The 19,439-nt window shown below is 42.5% G+C and overlaps 1 protein-coding gene across 1 annotated transcript in view; it reads right to left on the reverse strand.

Annotated features, from left to right (window-relative positions):
* The window catches only part of ACE2 (angiotensin converting enzyme 2), a 91,589-nt gene that overhangs the window by 15,942 nt on the left and 56,208 nt on the right, over positions 1-19,439 (reverse strand). Inside the window, exons 9-15 of the mRNA XM_044283721.1 lie at positions 11,854-12,023; positions 11,133-11,362; positions 9,318-9,462; positions 6,080-6,178; positions 5,218-5,340; positions 4,950-5,128; positions 1,430-1,500 (exon numbers count right to left, since the gene is read on the reverse strand). Of these exons, the coding sequence (XP_044139656.1) occupies positions 1,430-1,500; positions 4,950-5,128; positions 5,218-5,340; positions 6,080-6,178; positions 9,318-9,462; positions 11,133-11,362; positions 11,854-12,023 (1,017 nt within the window). The remainder of the gene's footprint in view (positions 1-1,429; positions 1,501-4,949; positions 5,129-5,217; positions 5,341-6,079; positions 6,179-9,317; positions 9,463-11,132; positions 11,363-11,853; positions 12,024-19,439) is intronic.

Consider the following 19,439-nt stretch of genomic DNA (forward strand, 5'->3'; position numbering starts at 1 on the left):
CTTGGTAGGGGCCCTTCTTTGGGGTGATACACAACATATATTAGCATATTTGTGCTGTGTCAAGGAGCTGAATTTTGTGAGTTATCATAGGAACCAGTTTGTCATTGTAAGATATTGCTGGTTCAGTCCATAGAATAGCCAAATCACATTTTTACGTTTTAAAGGAAATGTGTCACCAAAAAGTTTATCTGCCAGTTAAAACCAGATAGTCACACGTATCCTTTTTGTCTAATCTGTTTTTATTTTCTGATTGTAGATTTTTTTAATTCTATTTCCTGAGCATTATTATGGGGGCGGCCATCTTGCCTGAGCTGTTCTTAACAGCATTTACAAAGCATTAAGAAAATTGCTTTACAGAAGTCCCATGGGACATAGAAACAATGGTCAGGAGAGGACCTCAGTGACTTCTATGGGAGAGTTTCCTAGGCATGATCTGTGACCTGTGCAGGGGTCATTGTAGAAGGGAAGAATAGATAAGCTGTGACAATCACCTATTGTGACTGGTGGATCCTGTCTTATCTATACACAGAGGTGATATCATTACAGGCAGGATTAGAATGACAGTGGCCATAGTGGCCAGTGTGAAAACTGCAGGATTTCTGGTTTTAGTTCAAATATAAAAAGTAACATGAAAAATTAAAAGTAGCCATCAAAATGTATTAAAAAATATGTTAAACATAAAATGTTTTAAAGGAAATGTGTCACCCAAAATTTTAACTGCCAGTTATAAACCAGATAGTAACACATCTCCTTTTTTTTCTAATGTTTTTATTTTCTGATTGTAGATTTTTTTTATTTTCTCTTTATTTTTTCTGATTTAAACAGCAGGATATTTTCTGATGACCCATTCCCCACATCCGAGCCCTGAGACCCATTCTTCCTTCCAGAACAGATAAAAATGTGACCGCTGATGGAGGTCTGATATGACCGAAACGTCCGATCTAGATATTCTGTTTGTACCTTGAAGAGAAATATTGGGCAATTGGATGAAACTACCGCGAAACTATATAAATATTTTAATTCATCTGTGTGCCTCAATTTCACTGTACATTCCCTTTAAGGACCATATATTCCAGGTTTTGACTCCCGCGTCCTCTGATCGCCCTAGGTTGGTCATTTTGTGGTGTAGCTTTAGAACAATCATTACATCTATATATTTTTATTTCTAAGTACAAAAATTACACAGGAAGCTACTTCTTTTTATGCACAAACCTCAACTCTGTATAAATGTGCACAAGATCATGCAACAAGCATCCATATCTCCACTGTGCACCAATGGTAGTGACATCTTTAAGATCCCATTCGTTGTAAGTTAAATGGGGCACAATCAAAATTTCTAAAATTAAATTCACCATGACTGCATTTTAGAAGATAAAAACCAAAAAGCCCCAGATCACGTTCTCACAAGAAAATATGGTGGTCAGCTTACCGCTTTATCTCCCAGCCCAGCTATGAGACTTATCCTCACTTTGATTGCATTGCTTGTGTCTGTGCCTGTGTCTGAAATGAGAAAAAATATTATTTTAGTGACTGTTTTCACCGGGTTTAACAGGCTGATAAATGCCCTTACATGAAAAGGTGAAAATATATAGACTATGATGTACTGACCTGGCACCTCAAAAGTATGGTAGCGCCATGTGTATGGAGCCCACATGAAGCCATACAGTTCCTTCATGCTGAGTCATAGGCATGCTATATACCACTGTATGGTTCCTCCCTACAGCATAATATTACAGAGGTACAGTATTCAACCCCAGAACCAATGGATCTAGGGTGGAATAGCTCTATACTATGGCGTCTCAAGGGCATACATAGAAATATATAAAAAGGCCCTATAGAAGTAAATGGGTTTGTACAACTAGGTACAGGAACTGAAGTAATATAGTGCTTAGACATGTGCAGCGCTCCTTCCTCTTACTTCTCTTAGGCTACTTCACACTGGGAGCCTCAGGGTCCAGCAGGCTGTTCTGGCGAGGGAACAGCCTGCCGGATCCTTGCTAACGCTAGCCCACCGTGCCGCCGGAAGTCTGCTCTGGCCCCAGTCACTATAATGGAGGCGGGCTGGAGGTCCGGTTGCCGCACGGCAAACATTATAGTGAATGGGGCCGGAGCGGACTTCTGGAGGCTAGCCTGCTGGACCTTGCTGCTAACAGTGTGAAAATAGCCTTGGGGGCTGCAGTGTTCATGCATTTATGGAATATCCTATTAAATACTGTTACAATGGCATTTTCTTCAGCCATTATACTGTGTGCTCAGGTGACGGCTTATCTTGGATTTTAATTTATACTATTGTGTTCAATGGTAGTTCATGTTGCCACTGTTCTATAAGTCCTGGCTTCAGCTGTTGTGGGTGTGACATAGTGCCTATGTGCTTGTATCTCTCCTCAGGTCAGTCTTGCTTGAGTTAAGATGCCCTCACATGTTGTGGAAACCCCTAATAGAAAGAAATGTCAATTCCTGCGTTCTGTCCCGCTGTGGAATATTAATTCCGCAAAAGAACAGAACGCAAATATTGTTTTGTTGCAAATTTCCTGTACCTGAGTTTGTGTCTTGCCCCTGGCTGTGCAACACAGATTCTGTTTATTCAGTGATGGGATTTATATTTTTCCGCCTGGTCTTTTCAGATTCTGTTGGATCCTTGCACTTTATGTCAATGTCTAGATTCTGTTTGTCCTTTGGCAGTCGTCCTTATCTGTTATCCAGCTCTGTTTGCCATGTACTTGAGTCTGCCAAGTCTCTGTATCTGGACCTGCTATGTCTGAACTTGTCCTAGTGTTCTGAGCCTGTTCCATCTTGCTATGTTTCTGCTCACATACGTGCTGTGTCTGAACTGTCTCCTGAAGTGCCACATGTATTCGCTATGTCTGAATGGGTTCCTAAATTCCATATGTTTGGGTTCCTGAAGTCTATCTGTCTGCCAGTGCTCAATTTTTGACTCATACCTCTATGACATGTTTTCCTTGGATTTGCTTGTCTGGTTCTGAATGAATGACTTGCCTGTGCTTCTGGTGCTTTGCACTAGTTTCTTTGACCCGCGTGTGTCAGCTGCCAACTATACCGGGACTATCCCAGGAGGTAGCGGTCTGGTTTCTAACCCACAGCGAAGTCCACATCAAGTCTGTACCTTGGAGGTGCCAGAATAGCACCCTTAGGGTTAGCCCTATGCTAAACCTAGCTAGTGCTGGCCCTATGCCAGATAGCTGCTCTGTCTATTTCTGTCATGTCACTGTATATACTGTCACTGTACATAATGTCATTATATAAAACTTGGAGGAGGCCCATCTTTCAGTCATCCTCCTCCCGCCGGGCTCCTTCTACTGCTTCCAGTATAGCTACGTCCCTGAGTGGTTCCACAACCACTGTCTGTAACAAATACTAAGTTTAGGTGATGGAAAATCCTCTGTTTAAAGCATAGCGCCACTTTGGAGCAATATTAATTGCTAATTAGAATAAAACTGCATTTTAAGTTGTATGACTGTACTGACCCTGATTCCTGCAGAATTTAATTATGCCCAAAACTTACCACAGATTGCTGACGCAATTGTACTTAACAAGGGGCCTTCAAACTAAAGCAATGGACTGAGATTTACAGTTCATATTCTATGAAAGCATACTTACCAACATTGCAGTTGGTACATTTGGGGCATGTAAGCCTCACCCCACCAGGACCACCCACTTAGTGGAAGGGCCTACACAAAAACTGAGGGGTTTTAGTGTATTGTATTGATTTGGTCCATATATCTGGGTGACCGCATACACCCCTATAACGGAGTGTCTTTTAATGAGTTAGTCCGGTGCGTCGTGTACCTTTTGATATTTACATATCACTAGGGATGTATACATGGCGCACTAATTTTGTGTTTGTTTTTGTCTTGCTGTCCATAGAGGTCCCCCACAGAATAGGCTCATCTCAACAGTGAGGGTTACCTAGGATCTGTTAGCCTTAGGCTCGAGGACAGGGAGTCCCCACCACTAGGGGCCGTCCCTGGGCAAAGGGTTTAGCATAGGGTCCATAATGGGGACATTGTCCTTGCCCACAGCTAAACCCAGTTAGTCAGATAGGTGGTGGACCCACCGTGGACATTCGATATATGTGTTGAGATATTAAAGAATATGTAATAACTGAAGCGATCGTCATTTGGAAGGGTTGACTCTTTTGCTGGAATTTGTACTTCTTCATTGACCCATTTATTAAAAACCTATATTTAATTGCTGGATTTAGTACACAAAAACTGACCCTTTTAGGCCTGGGAAGCCACAAATTTGCCAGGACTGTCTCAGAAAATTAGAGATTAATTCCCCAAGCCTTTGTTTTCAAATAGTGTAGTTAAATCATGAATTTTTCACCTGAGGAGATCCATAGATATTACTCTTGATGCATTCTGGTGCAGAAAGTCACATTTTAGGACATGCATCCTTTCCTGAAAAGCCACACCTCCTTTGTCAAAAGAGTCAAAGAAACTGTCTAAAACACTAGATGCAATTATTGTGCAAAATTGTTTCAAAAATGTGCAAAAATTCTAGACAAAATCGAGCCCACAGAGTCAACAGTGAATCTGAGCCCATTTCTGTTTTGCTGGTATGACATTTCATGTACATGTCACAACTCATTGGGCCTCAGGGTTAACCATAGAACAAAATCTGATTCCAGCTTTAATTTTCCCAACGTAGTTTTGACAATGATCGAAGTGACCTCGTGTGGTTTCTTATGATAGTTTTATGCATGATTCCCATGAAGGTGTCATACATGTACATGAAATTTTGCCATGACTGCCAAATATATCAATAACCAAGACACAATATGAAAAAAGTTGTGCACAAGTTGCAACTGAAGTAATCAAAAACTCCAACATGACTATAGATTCCATAGCTTGTAGCACTGCAAAAAGTCTTTGTTTAGCCCCAAGCATAATGTAATGGACAAGAGTTAGAAAATAAAATTAATTTACATGGGTCCCACGCGGTATTCCAGCCAACATATCTATTATTGGCTTTATTGTTCTGTTGTAACCATTCATACAATGGTTGAAAATAGCTTAGCAGGGGTTGGGCATCCATCTTTGTTCCCCCTGTGATGCTCTCCAGGGCTTCTGTCCAAGGCTTTGAGTTTCCGAGTCGCAACATGGACCTGTAAAATACATTACTTATGAAGACATGCTTAGATAATAGCTTTTTACAATTTTTGTTCCTAGTACAAGAGGTCCATAGGTCACGTACAGTAGTTTATCCCCTGCAGCTGTGGAGTTAGTGATGTCACAAGTGTGAAGAGGACCAACATGATTAGCAGCTTTACAGAGTGCATCCTGGAACTGGAACTGGTAGATGGTCCGTGTGTAATATCTGCAGGACAAGCACAGGGAAAAGACGCTATATATCAGTATCTCATCACAACGCCATTGGCAATCATTAGATGTAATGTTGCAATGCCACAATGGGTTCCTCAACAATGGGTCAAGGCTCACCCAAGTGCACGTTCCCAGGTACTGTAGGCCAGAACAATCATTGTCCAGGACCTGAGTATACAAACAGGATGCAGGAACAGCCTAGCAGATGATACCTGTCGGTTGGCAGAGACCATGTAGATACAGTAATACCTTGAGTCTGGGATAGGTAATAACTGTGTCTTCAACTTTTAAAGAGGTTTTCTGAGTGTTTAAATATGAAGACCTATTTTCAGGATAGGTCATCAATATGTGATCGGTGGAGGTCCGACTCCTAGCACCCCCGCTGATCAGCTGTTTGACAAGGCCTCAGCACTCTGGTGAGCACTGTGACCTCATCCTAGGCCAATGACACGTTCACCAGTCACATGGTCATGGTGCAGCTTAATCCCATTCAAGTGAATTGGGCTAAGCTGCAGTCAAGCACAGCTGCTATCCATTGGGTGGCGCTTTGCTTAGTAAGTTGGAAGGAGGCCGCAGCGTTCCCCAGAGCACCATGGCCTCTTCAAACAGCTGATCAGTGAGGGTGCCGGGAGTCAGATCATCCCCCCCTCCATCACATACTGATGACCTATCTTGTGAATCTATGTGCAAAACCATATACCTACAGCATGGAGTATTATTACTATGTACAGTACCTGATAAAAGAATAATCATTCGCCACATGGAAAAGGGCTGGAGGATCACAGTATGAGTCGTCATGGGGAACAGGCTCTACTACACCAACAAGCCTTCGCCTAGAGGAAACAAATAGATCAGATCATTATAAAAGTAATATGTTTGCATTTAACAGGTAAAAGACTAAAGGCCTCTTTACAAGGGAATATGATTGGGGCAATTATCAGGAAGAAGCATAATGCTGATTCCCAATAACTGCCCTTTGTAAAGGTGCCACCAATCACCCGATAAACAAGCAAACACTCGGTGAAAGCATTGCTATTGCAGTCATCTATAAACAGGGATCTGCTACTCAGAAACTATGATTCTCTATGGGGGTGAGTGATCACGTCTCCATACAGAGGAGATGATTGCTGCATGTAAAGCAGGCAATTATCAAGCAGACAATCTTCGGTTTATTCCTGATAATTGCCTACTATGTTGGCCTATGTAAAGGGGCCTTTAGTTCCATGCCCTTCCCGGTTTAATGGTTTTAAAGGGGTCAATTGAACTGTTCATTGCTGGAATTCAAGTATATGCATTTTGTATGGAAACCTTCTTTACAAAAAATAAATATAAATTGTACTTAAATTCTACTGCCTGTAAGCAGCACTAAATGTTGAAGATACACACAGCTCCTTCCTTAAGTGGAACCTGTTAGGAGATTGCCTATGGTTTTGGCTGCATGAAATCTTGACAGACTCCTGCACGACAAATAGCTATGTTTAAGGCTATATTCACACGACCGTAGTGTTTTGTGGTTCACAAATTGCCGATCCACCTCTTCAATTGCGGAAAAGAATAAGAAATGCACTATCTTTTTTACGGGGCCGCAGAACGAAAGTACGGATGCGGACAGCACACAGTGTGCTGTCCCCATCTTTTGCTGCCCCATTGAATTTAATGGGTCCGCATGTCCCATGTGAATGAGCCCTTACTCTACAATACTGAAGACTTTCAGAGAAAACAGCTTAAAATCAAGCCAACATTTGGTAGAAGAGGTATCAGGGCAACTCCCCACTTGCTTCTGACCGCCCAGCTAAATTGACAAGTCTCTCCCTATCTACATGTAGGAATATATCAATTCTTCTCTACATGTGCCAGGAGATGAGCCATTTTTCCCTTCCACCTTCTCCCAAACCTCTCTCTGGCTGTAAGGCGACTGGCTTCAGAAGGAACCCTCTCCCCTCCTGCTCTATCTGCAGTAAGAGACCAAGAATGCTAAGGCACGCCCTCAAAAGAGATCATGAAGAAAGTATTATGAAGGAAGTTTTCTACACGACTGTTTAATATAGGAACATCCTAAATGAGAAACAATGGAGAAGGTCACCTGGTCATTTCTAAGATTAAAGTGGCCATACACCTTAGACAGCTCGGCCAACAACTAATCCATCCAATTGCAACGGGCGCCTCCCTCCAGGGCCCTCTCTATAACGCGTCGCAGGTGTAGGAATGACGAGTGGTATAGTGCGGCCTAAAATGTCTCTTTATGGATACAGCTGGACCCCAGGCTTTGGCTCCGAAGCGATAAATAGGGGGAATAATTGAGGGATAAAAGAATAACTTGAGTCCAGGCCTTGTATGTAGTCGAACAGCAGCTTTACTTTGCATAAACGTTCTCCAAAACGGTTTACAGACTTTGTCTTGGTCCCAGCAGGCTTTAGCATGAAACTGGCAAGCAAACTCGACTCTGCAACATCTGTTTCTCTCTGGCTCTGCTGTACTGACCTTGCTTCTTCTTGTATGCTGCACTTCTCTTTGTATGGTCTGTCTCTAGATTAGGCCAGGGAACTTTCCTCCTGGCTCCTGAGGCTCTAAGCTTTGACCTCCATGGCCAGCAGAGCTGAGGGTGCTCTGGCTGGCTTGGGCACGTTCAACAGAGATATTCCCCTGCGCACCCGTCCTCTAGCAGAGGATAAGCTATACTAACTGGAACTTGTCCCCACCCTTCCTGCAGGAAGTGGTACTCGCCCACCTCTCTCCAGAGGGGGGGTTAGAATGGAATGAAAGGTTCCATTCTATCTAACTGTAGCTCTGCCATATTTGCTGCTACCTGCTGGTGAACCAGGCACATTACATATGAACAGTTACATAACATTAGAAATGCACAGTGTGGAGGACCTGGAATAAATGCATAAGATGACATGAGGTAAGACCAATAAAGACAGTAGCAAGGTGCAGAAGTAGTAACACCACTCTGGGGTGTTACACAATTCCATCGGACTCCCGCCCACTCCATACACACGCACTTTCAGCCCAGCTGAGCATGAATGACCCACTGCCAGACACCTCTGGCACCTTATCTCCCTTGAGAACATAAGGCTTGGGTCCTAAGGAAATCTCAAGCCCTGTCTAAAAGGTCGACTATTGACTTATAGGATAGCTACCTTCCAACAGGTGGCACCAGAGGCACAACTTTCTTTTCTGTTTTTGAAAGAGAGCTAATTTGCATATCTTTTTCCCAGAGGGGCATTGCCTGGCTTATAAGACCCTTCATGAGATAAGTAATATTTTCAGCCAGGGCTATGCATATACCTCAGTCTATTGCATACCCTATTTGGAAAATACACTCTCTAATAATTCCTTTTGGCCTCCTGCACAGGAACGTGTGCGCCTCCTGGTCGTGCTGCAGGCCGCAATGCACGAACACCGTCCGTGGGGCAGCCGCAGCAGATCGCTGACCCATTAACTTTAAAGGGTTCGCGATCTGGCCATTCCGCAAAAAGATAGGACATGTCCTATCTTTTTGCGGAACGAAAGTACGGGACGAAACCCCACAGAAGCACTCCGTAGTGCTTCCATAGGGTTCCGTTCCGTGCTTTTGTTCCGCACCATTCCGCGGAATGCACACAGAACGTGCCCGTGTATTGCGGATCCACAAATGCGGTCCGCAATACGGCCACGGAGCGCACACGTTCGTCTGCAATAGGCCTTTAGATCATAAATTGGATCGGATCTTAACACAAGAGAAAGTAAAAATATTTCCTTTGCCAAGATCCAATCCTTCGATTGATATAAAAAGACATAGGAGAGAGGGGATCTCCAGAATGTCATAAAAAGGAGCCTTATCAGGTCTGAAGGCCTCATCAATCTAGGACAGAATCGAAGGTCTCTCTGAAGTGGATTATTCTTGAAAATATCTTTAATTTCATTTACCGGATTATTTTTGAACTAGAAATAACAACACAATAAAACTGGTCAGTTCCTACTACTGCTTACTTCATCTCCCACCAGGTCTTCATCCATTGATCTTTTGGGATTTTACCACTGAATACGTCCCATCTCCATTGCTCCAACATATATGTGAAAGGCATTGTGCCGACAATAGTAAGTGCTTGTTTAAGCAGGAAGTTTATCTCAGTTTCTGCAAATAATGTTAGAGATGGATTATTCTTTTAGAATGTTTTTTTTAACCCTGAATAAGTTTGGGTTAAACTCCCTGCCTGTATTTCCGTTGTTCGGCTCCATAATAGGAGCAGAACAACAAAAATAACAGAAATGGTGCCCAATGGCGCCAGACGGACAAAACCTGGTATTTTACCAAACAAAACAGTGTAGCATGTGAATTTGATATGGTTCATTGTCAAGAGATTTAATTTATGCTAAATGTGCACTTTCTGTGGAAAAAATTATTAATGTGGTTGTATTATGCACTTTGTGATCCAAAAAGGCTGTATAATAGAAGGAAGTAATTAACGGTCAGCCATTAGTTATAGTTGCCAGGTGCTGGGTTGGTCCTTCCCCTTAGTTAGTGAGTCTTCTGGTGAAGAGGCCAGAGTAAGGATGCGTAATGTCTGCTGAGAAGTAAGCCCACATTGTAGCATAATTTATCCAGGGAAACACCATCCCTGTGTGATTTAAAGCTGCCAGAAAAGCAACTGTGTTAAAGGGGTTCTCCGGGAATTAAGAAAATGAAAATACTTAAATATTAACTTTATTATAAATATATTCTCAAATACCTTTTATTATTTATAATGTCTAATTTTGTCTGGGGAGCAATCATCAGGGGGAAAAAAATGGCTGCTGTCCCATTAGTTCACACAAAACCTGTCCTGATCACACATGAGGACAAGTTACTTTACAACACTGAGGTAAAGAGCTGCCTCCTCCTCCCCTTTACTTGTGAGGGATTATGATCCTGAATACAGCTGATAAGAACTTTAGCTGAATTTCTGTGGAATTTAGTTCATGAGGAGACATGAAGTACAGAGAGGATGGACAGACTGTGGTAATGTGGTGCAGATGAAGAGTTGCTCCCCTCTGCTCACTGCATGCATAGCCTGGGAAGTGCTGGAGCAGGAAAAGCTACCATGAGGACTACCACCACACTTGTAGCCACTGCCACCACTCCCATCCTCTTCAACACCACCACACTTCTCCTAGAGGGCCATTATGCTGCACGTGCTGTGCTATTTTGTCCTGTATTTTTTTATTGTATCTGCTACGGAGGCCTTTAACAGAGCCTCTAAGGCAGATGTGAACAAAGCTGTAACAATCACAAGGCTCTAAAAAAAATGAAGATCTACACTGGAACCTTTGCATATGATTAGGGAACCGCAACCTGCAGATTTTTATTGAACTTGGGGGAATGTTAGAGCTTTGAAGGCTCTACGGAGCCCCCACAGTGCTGTATTATCAAGTGCTACGTTTGCCACCATATCATGTCTCCATGATGCTCTCAACAGTATATGTAGGGAAAATACCTCTATTTTACAGAATGCAATATTTTTTTACCATGTATTCTCCATGAACATAGGAACGTGTTGAACCCTAAGATTTTTCTAAGCAATTGATTGAGCAGATGTGAAGTCTATGTTGATTTCGGTTGCCCTTTGCTTTTTCATATTGAGGCTGTCTAATACTTTTAAGCACAGTGAAAGTATGACATTCAGTCATTCATATTGCTTATGTATGTTAATTATTGCCATGATTTTGTTCCTCTGCAGTGTGCTGACACATACCATCTCAAAATGTGCCCAAAGGTTGCTCATTTGGCAGATTTCTAAACGGTAAATGAATTCCTGAAGTATTTACCTTTGTCATCTTCTACAAATGAAGGAGGCAGCAGCTGGAGAGATTTTAAGTGTTTGGGGGTTGCTGCGGAAAGAGACATGATTTCCCCCACAGCTTCATGGAAACCTTCGTTGGCGCCATCTCTCTGCAGCCATGGATGGTAGTGGTATGCCATGTCGTACTGAATGTGTCCCAGCTCATGGTGGACAGTCAGAAAGTCTTCCATGTTTATTTTAGTGCACATCTTTATTCTGTTGACAGAATAGACAGAATCATTATTGATATTACTTAAATTTTTTTAATATTCTCTGTATTATCTATTATTAACAGTACGGCCACATGTTCAGGTTTCCTGATGCCATTTTGGAAGGAAAAACAGGAGTGAATCCTAAAAAAAGAGGAGAATTCATATCTGTCCTTTATACTTTCTCTCCTTTGATGATCTACTGCTGGTTTTGGCTTCCAAAACTGCATCAGGAAACCTGACCGTGTGGCCGAACCCTAACATAGTGATGACCTATTGAATAGGTCCTATTCCATAGCGTTATATCACAAAATCAGTTCTGGACCACAGCACTGCTCACAGACCATTCCCCTGTTAGTTCCACAAGTGCAAATTCACTTGTCATGCATCTGCATGAGAGAAAAAAATTGTTTGCACCACAAAGTCCGAGCTGCTCAACATGTTTTTCATATTTTTGTTTTTTTGAAGTTTCCAATAACAAGTCTTAATGTTTGATACCTAAAATCATTCAATCCCAAATCCCAGGCTGTGGGGTGGCAGACCGCTTTCCTCCCATCAGTGGGTTCCACAAGCATGGAATTAGTCCAGAAGTTATTGTTCAGAGCATACAGGTTAACAGACATGAAAAATTTCTCGGCTTCTTTGAACATTCTCTCCACAGTCCATCCCTGTAATTCAGAAAACAGTATAAACACTATGATTTAAAAAAAAAAAATTGGTGGGGAAAATCATGAAGAGCTTGCCGCGTTATTGAGGTATTTCCATCTGGATATTTATGGCATAAAGAGAATATGCCATAAATGTCCAAAAGGTGCGAGTCCTACGCCTTATTTCAAAAAGTCGGTCCTTATTCTGCATCTGCTGGGAAGGGGGATTTGCCCACATGTTCGGCTCTTTCTATTCACTTTTATAGGTAAGGCCCCTTGCAGACGAGCGTGTGCGGATTAGGTCCGGATGCGTTGCGAATGCGCGATTTCAAAAACAAAGTAATTCAATTTTGTCTGCAATTGCGTTCAGTTGTTCAGTTTTTATCACGCTGGTGCAATGCGATTTAGTGCATTTTTCACACGCTTGATAAAAAACTGAATGTTTACAAACAACATCTCTTAGTAACCATCAGTGAAAAATGCATTGCATCCGCACTTGCTTGCGGATGCAATGCGATTCTCACGCTGCCCCATTCACTTCTATAGAGCCAGCGTTGCATGAAAATCACATAACATAGAACTTGCTGCGATTTTCACGCAACGCACAAGTGATGCGTGAAAACCAACACACATGTACACAGCCCCATTGAAATGTATGGGTCCGGATTCCGTGCGGGAGCAATGCGTTTGCATCACTCATTGCACCCGTGCAGAATACTCACTCGTGTGAAAGGAGCCTAAGCATCCCATCTCTGGGACCCACACCTATCAGACATTTATGGCATATCCTGTGGTTATTCCATAAATTTTTCATGCCCCTTTGGTTTTGCAACTCATCCACATTCAAGTGCATGAAAAACGCAAATAAAAACACTGCATGAGCTTTGTGTGGTATTGTAAGATTAATGGAGGATTACAATTACTGGCTGCCGCCAGGGGCCTGTATAGTTCTGTGCGCCGCTTTTGAACAGTGTGGAAGGGTACATGAGCCAATGTCTCCCATCCCACCATTCACTCTCATAGCCCACAGGCCTGAAGCCTAGGAGGCCATAGAGCAGTAGAAATGAAGGCAATCGTGTCGACATCATTACGACTGCCTGTACTTCATTGGGCATTATAAATACTAGAGGCATTTCTGGGGGAGCATATTATAACCACTGGGGGGCACATAACTACTGAAGGCACTACTAGGAGCACTAAAGTGGTCATTCTAACTCATGGGGGCACTATAGGGCAATATTACTGCTGTGGCCGCTATAGAAGAGCTTTATTACTAATGGAGGCACTGTGGGGGCGTTATTACTACTGGGGACACTGTGGGTGCATTATTATTAGTGGGCACAACATGGAGGACAGTCCTACTAATGGGTGGCACTCTTGGAGAGCATTATCACTATTGGGTCATTGTAAGGCGCACTATTACTACACTGAACAAAAATATAAAACGCAACACTTTCAGTTATGCCCCCATTTTGCATGATCTGAACTCAAAGATCTGAAACATTTTATACCTACACAAAAGACCCATTACTCTCAAATATTGAACAAAAATCTGTCTAAATGTGTGTTAGTGAGCACTTCTCCTTTGCCGAGACAATCCATCTCACCTCACAGATGTGGCATATCAAGGTGCTGATTAGACAGCATGAATATTGCACAGGTGTGCCTTTGACTGCCCACTATAAAAGGCCACTCTGAAATGTGCAGTTTGATCACACAGCACAATGCCACAGATGTCGCAATGTTTGAGGAAGCGTGCAATTGGCATGCTGACTGCAGGAATGTCTACCAGAGCTGTTGCCCGTGCAATGAATGTTCATTTCTCTACCATAAGCAGTCTCCAGAGGCGTTTCAGATAATTTGGCAGTACATCCAACCGGCCTCACAACCGCAGACCACGTGTAACCACACCAGCCCAGGACCTCCAAATCCAGCATTTTCACCTCCATGATTGTCTGAGGCCAGCCACCATGACCGCTGCAGCAACAATCGGTTTGCATAACCAAAGAATTTCTGCACAAACTGTCAGAAACCATCTCAGGGAAGCTCATCTGCATGCTCGTCGTCCTCAGCGGGGTCTGGACCTGACTGCAGTTCGTCGTCATAACCGACTTGAGTGGGGAAATGCTCACATTCTATGGCATCTGGCACGTTGGAGTTCACCTTCTGTTCACGGATGAGTCCCGGTTTTCACTGTTCAGGGCAGATGGCAGACAGCGTGTGTGGCGTTGAGTGGCCCATGGTGGCGGTGGGGTTATGGTATGGGCAGGCGTATGTTATGGACAACGAAGACAGGTGCATTTTATTGATAGCATTTTGAATGCACAGAGATACCGTGATGAGCTCCTGAGGCCTATTGTTGTGCCATTCATCCACAACCCTCACCTCGTGTTGCAGCATGATAATGCACGGCGCCATATTGCAAGGATCTGTACACAATTCCTGGAAGCTGAAAACATCCCAGTTCTTGCATGGCCAGCATACTCACCGGACATGTCACCCATTGGGCATGTTTGGGATGCTCTGGATCGGAGTATACGACAATATTCTGCAACTTCGCAGCTATTGAAGAGGAGTGGACCAACATTCCACAGGCCACAATCAACAACCTGATCAACTCTATGCGACCGAGATGTGTTGCACTGCGTGAGGGAAATGGGGGCCACACCAGATACTGACTGGTTTTCTGACTCCCCCCCCCCCCTTCCCCAGTAAGGTAAAACCGTGCACATTTCAGAGTGGTATTTTATTGTGGGCAACCTGTGCAATATTCATGCTGTCTAATCATCACCTTGATATGCCACACCTGTGAGGTGGGATGGATTATCTCAGCAAAGGAGAAGTGCTCACTAATAGGGATGAGCGAACTCGAACTGTATAGTTCGGGTTCGTACCGAATTTTGGGGTGTCCGTGACACGGACCCGAACCCGGACATTTTCGTAAAAGTCCGGGTTCGGGTTCGGTGTTCGTCGCTTTCTTCGCGCTTTTGTGACGCTTTCTTGGCGCTTTTTGAAAGGCTGCAAAGCAGCCAATCAACAAGCGTCATACTACTTGCCCCAAGAGGCCATCACAGCCATGCCTACTATTGGCATGGCTGTGATTGGCCAGAGCACCATGTGACCCAGCCTCTATTTAAGCTGGAGTCACATAGCGCCGCCCGTCACTCTGCTCTGATTAGCGTAGGGAGAGGTTGCGGCTGCGACAGTAGGGCGAGATTAGGCAGATTAACTCCTCCAAAGGACTTGATTAACTGATCGATCTGCAGCTGTGGATCATTGAGCTGCTGATCCTCAATTGCTCACTGTTTTTAGGCTGCCCAGACCGTTTGTCAGTCACATTTTTCTGGGGTGATCGGCGGCCATTTTGTGTCTTGTGGTGCGCCAGCACAAGCTGCGACCAAGTGCATTTAACCCTCAATGGTGTGGTTGTTTTTTGGCTAAAGCCTACATCAGGGTGAAGCTGTCACACCAAGTGCATTTAACCAGCAATAGTCTGTTTATTTTTTGGCCATATACTACATCAGGGGCAAGCTGCGCCCGTCACCAAGTGCATTTAACCCTCAGTAGTGTGGTTGGTCAAGCTGTGACACCAAGTGCATTTAACCAGCAATAGTCTGTTCATTTTTTGGCCATATACTACATCAGGGGCAAGCTGCGCCCATCACCAAGTGCATTTAACCAGCAATAGTGTGGTTATTTTTTGGCCATATCCCAGTCTAATTCTGTCACTAAATCCATACCGGTCACCCAGCGCCTAAATACTAGGCCTCAAATTTATATCCCGCTAAATCTCTCGTTACCGCTGTCCTGTTGTGGCTGGGAAAGTTATTTAGTGTCCGTCAAAGCACATTTTTTGTTCTGGGTTGAAATACAATTCCCAATTTAGCAATTTAAAAATTTAGTGGTTTCTGCTGTATCAGAGCTATTTGAAATCTATCCCTAAAAGGGTATATAATATTCAAGGTGCACATAGGGTCATTCAGAATAACTTCACACACCCGCTACTGTGCATTTCCAAGTCTAATTCTGTCACTAAACCCATACCTGTCACCCAGCGCCTAAATACTAGGCCTCAAATTCATATCCAGCTAAATCTGTCGTTAGTGCTGTAGCTGGGCGAGTTATTTAGTGTCCGTTCAAGCACATTTCTTGTTCTGGGTTGAAATACAATTCCCAATTTAGCAATTTCATAATTTAGTGGTTTCTGCTATATCAGAGCTATTTGAAATCTATCCCTAAAAGGGTATATAATATTCAAGGTGCACATTGGGTCATTCAGAATAACTTCACACACACCCGCTACTGTGTATTTCCAAGTCTAATTCTGTCACTAAACCCATACCTGTCACCCAGCGCCTAAATACTAGGCCTCAAATTCATATCCAGCTAAATCTGTCGTTAGTGCTGTAGCTGGGCGAGTTATTTAGTGTCCGTTCAAGCACATTTCTTGTTCTGGGTTGAAATACAATTCCCAATTTAGCAATTTCATAATTTAGTGGTTTCTGCTATATCAGAGCTATTTGAAATCTATCCCTAAAAGGGTAGATCATATTGAAGGTGCACATAGGGACATTCAGAATAACTTCACACACCCACTACTGTGCATTTCCAAGTCTAATTCTGTCACTAAACCCATACCTGTCACCCAGCGCCTAAATACTAGGCCTCAAATTTATATCCTGCTAAATCTGTCCTTAGTGCTGTAGCTGGGCGAGTTATTTAGTGTCCGTTCAAGCACATTTCTTGTTCTGGGTTGAAATACAATTCCCAATTTAGCAATTTCATAATTTAGTGGTTTCTGCTATATCAGAGCTATTTGAAATCTATCCCTAAAAGGGTATATAATATTCAAGGTGCACATTGGGTCATTTAGAATAACTTCACACACACCCGCTACTGTGTATTTCCAAGTCTAATTCTGTCACTAAACCCATACCTGTCACCCAGCGCCTAAATACTAGGCCTCAAATTTATATCCTGCTAAATCTCTCGTTAACGCTGTCCTGTTGTGGCTGGGAAAGTTATTTAGTGTCCGTCAAAGCACATTTTTTGTTCTGGGTTGAAATACAATTCCCAATTTAGCAATTTCATAATTTAGTGGTTTCTGCTATATCAGAGCTATTTGAAATCTATCCCTAAAAGGGTATATAATATTCAAGGTGCACATTGGGTCATTCAGAATAACTTCACACACACCCGCTACTGTGTATTTCCAAGTCTAATTCTGTCACTAAACCCATACCTGTCACCCAGCGCCTAAATACTAGGCCTCAAATTTATATCCTGCTAAATCTCTCGTTAACGCTGTCCTGTTGTGGCTGGGAAAGTTATTTAGTGTCCGTCAAAGCACATTTTTTGTTCTGGGTTGAAATACAATTCCCAATTTAGCAATTTCATAATTTAGTGGTTTCTGCTATATCAGAGCTATTTGAAATCTATCCCTAAAAGGGTATATAATATTCAAGGTGCACATTGGGTCATTCAGAATAACTTCACACACACCCGCTACTGTGTATTTCCAAGTCTAATTCTGTCACTAAACCCATACCTGTCACCCAGCGCCTAAATACTAGGCCTCAAATTTATATCCTGCTAAATCTCTCGTTAACGCTGTCCTGTTGTGGCTGGGAAAGTTATTTAGTGTCCGTCAAAGCACATTTTTTGTTCTGGGTTGAAATACAATTCCCAATTTAGCAATTTCATAATTTAGTGGTTTCTGCTATATCAGAGCTATTTGAAATCTATCCCTAAAAGGGTATATAATATTCAAGGTGCACATTGGGTCATTCAGAATAACTTCACACACACCCGCTACTGTGTATTTCTAAGTCTAATTCTGTCACTAAACCCATACCGGTCACCCAGCGCCTAAATACTAGGCCTCAAATTTATATCCTGCTAAATCTCTCGTTAACGCTGTCCTGTTGTGGCTGGGAAAGTTATTTAGTGTCCGTCAAAGCACATTTTTTGTTCTGGGTTGAAATACAATTCCCAATTTAGCAATTTCATAATTTAGTGGTTTCTGCTATATCAGAGCTATTTGAAATCTATCCCTAAAAGGGTATATAATATTCAAGGTGCACATTGGGTCATTCAGAATAACTTCACACACACCCGCTACTGTGTATTTCCAAGTCTAATTCTGTCACTAAACCCATACCTGTCATCCAGCGCCTAAATACTAGGCCTCAAATTTATATCCTGCTAAATCTCTCGTTAACGCTGTCCTGTTGTGGCTGGGAAAGTTATTTAGTGTCCGTCAAAGCACATTTTTTGTTCTGGGTTGAAATACAATTCCCAATTTAGCAATTTCATAATTTAGTGGTTTCTGCTATATCAGAGCTATTTGAAATCTATCCCTAAAAGGGTATATAATATTCAAGGTGCACATTGGGTCATTCAGAATAACTTCACACACACCCGCTACTGTGTATTTCTAAGTCTAATTCTGTCACTAAACCCATACCGGTCACCCAGCGCCTAAATACTAGGCCTCAAATTTATATCCTGCTAAATCTCTCGTTAACGCTGTCCTGTTGTGGCTGGGAAAGTTATTTAGTGTCCGTCAAAGCACATTTTTTGTTCTGGGTTGAAATACAATTCCCAATTTAGCAATTTCATAATTTAGTGGTTTCTGCTATATCAGAGCTATTTGAAATCTATCCCTAAAAGGGTATATAATATTCAAGGTGCACATTGGGTCATTCAGAATAACTTCACACACACCCGCTACTGTGTATTTCCAAGTCTAATTCTGTCACTAAACCCATACCTGTCACCCAGCGCCTAAATACTAGGCCTCAAATTTATATCCTGCTAAATCTCTCGTTAACGCTGTCCTGTTGTGGCTGGGAAAGTTATTTAGTGTCCGTCAAAGCACATTTTTTGTTCTGGGTTGAAATACAATTCCCAATTTAGCAATTTCATAATTTAGTGGTTTCTGCTATATCAGAGCTATTTGAAATCTATCCCTAAAAGGGTATATAATATTCAAGGTGCACATTGGGTCATTCAGAATAACTTCACACACACCCGCTACTGTGTATTTCCAAGTCTAATTCTGTCACTAAACCCATACCTGTCACCCAGCGCCTAAATACTAGGCCTCAAATTTATATCCTGCTAAATCTCTCGTTAACGCTGTCCTGTTGTGGCTGGGAAAGTTATTTAGTGTCCGTCAAAGCACATTTTTTGTTCTGGGTTGAAATACAATTCCCAATTTAGCAATTTCATAATTTAGTGGTTTCTGCTATATCAGAGCTATTTGAAATCTATCCCTAAAAGGGTATATAATATTCAAGGTGCACATTGGGTCATTCAGAATAACTTCACACACACCCGCTACTGTGTATTTCTAAGTCTAATTCTGTCACTAAACCCATACCGGTCACCCAGCGCCTAAATACTAGGCCTCAAATTTATATCCTGCTAAATCTC

This window comes from Bufo gargarizans, chromosome 3 (genome assembly GCF_014858855.1).
Source record: "Bufo gargarizans isolate SCDJY-AF-19 chromosome 3, ASM1485885v1, whole genome shotgun sequence".
Lineage (NCBI taxonomy): Eukaryota > Metazoa > Chordata > Amphibia > Anura > Bufonidae > Bufo > Bufo gargarizans.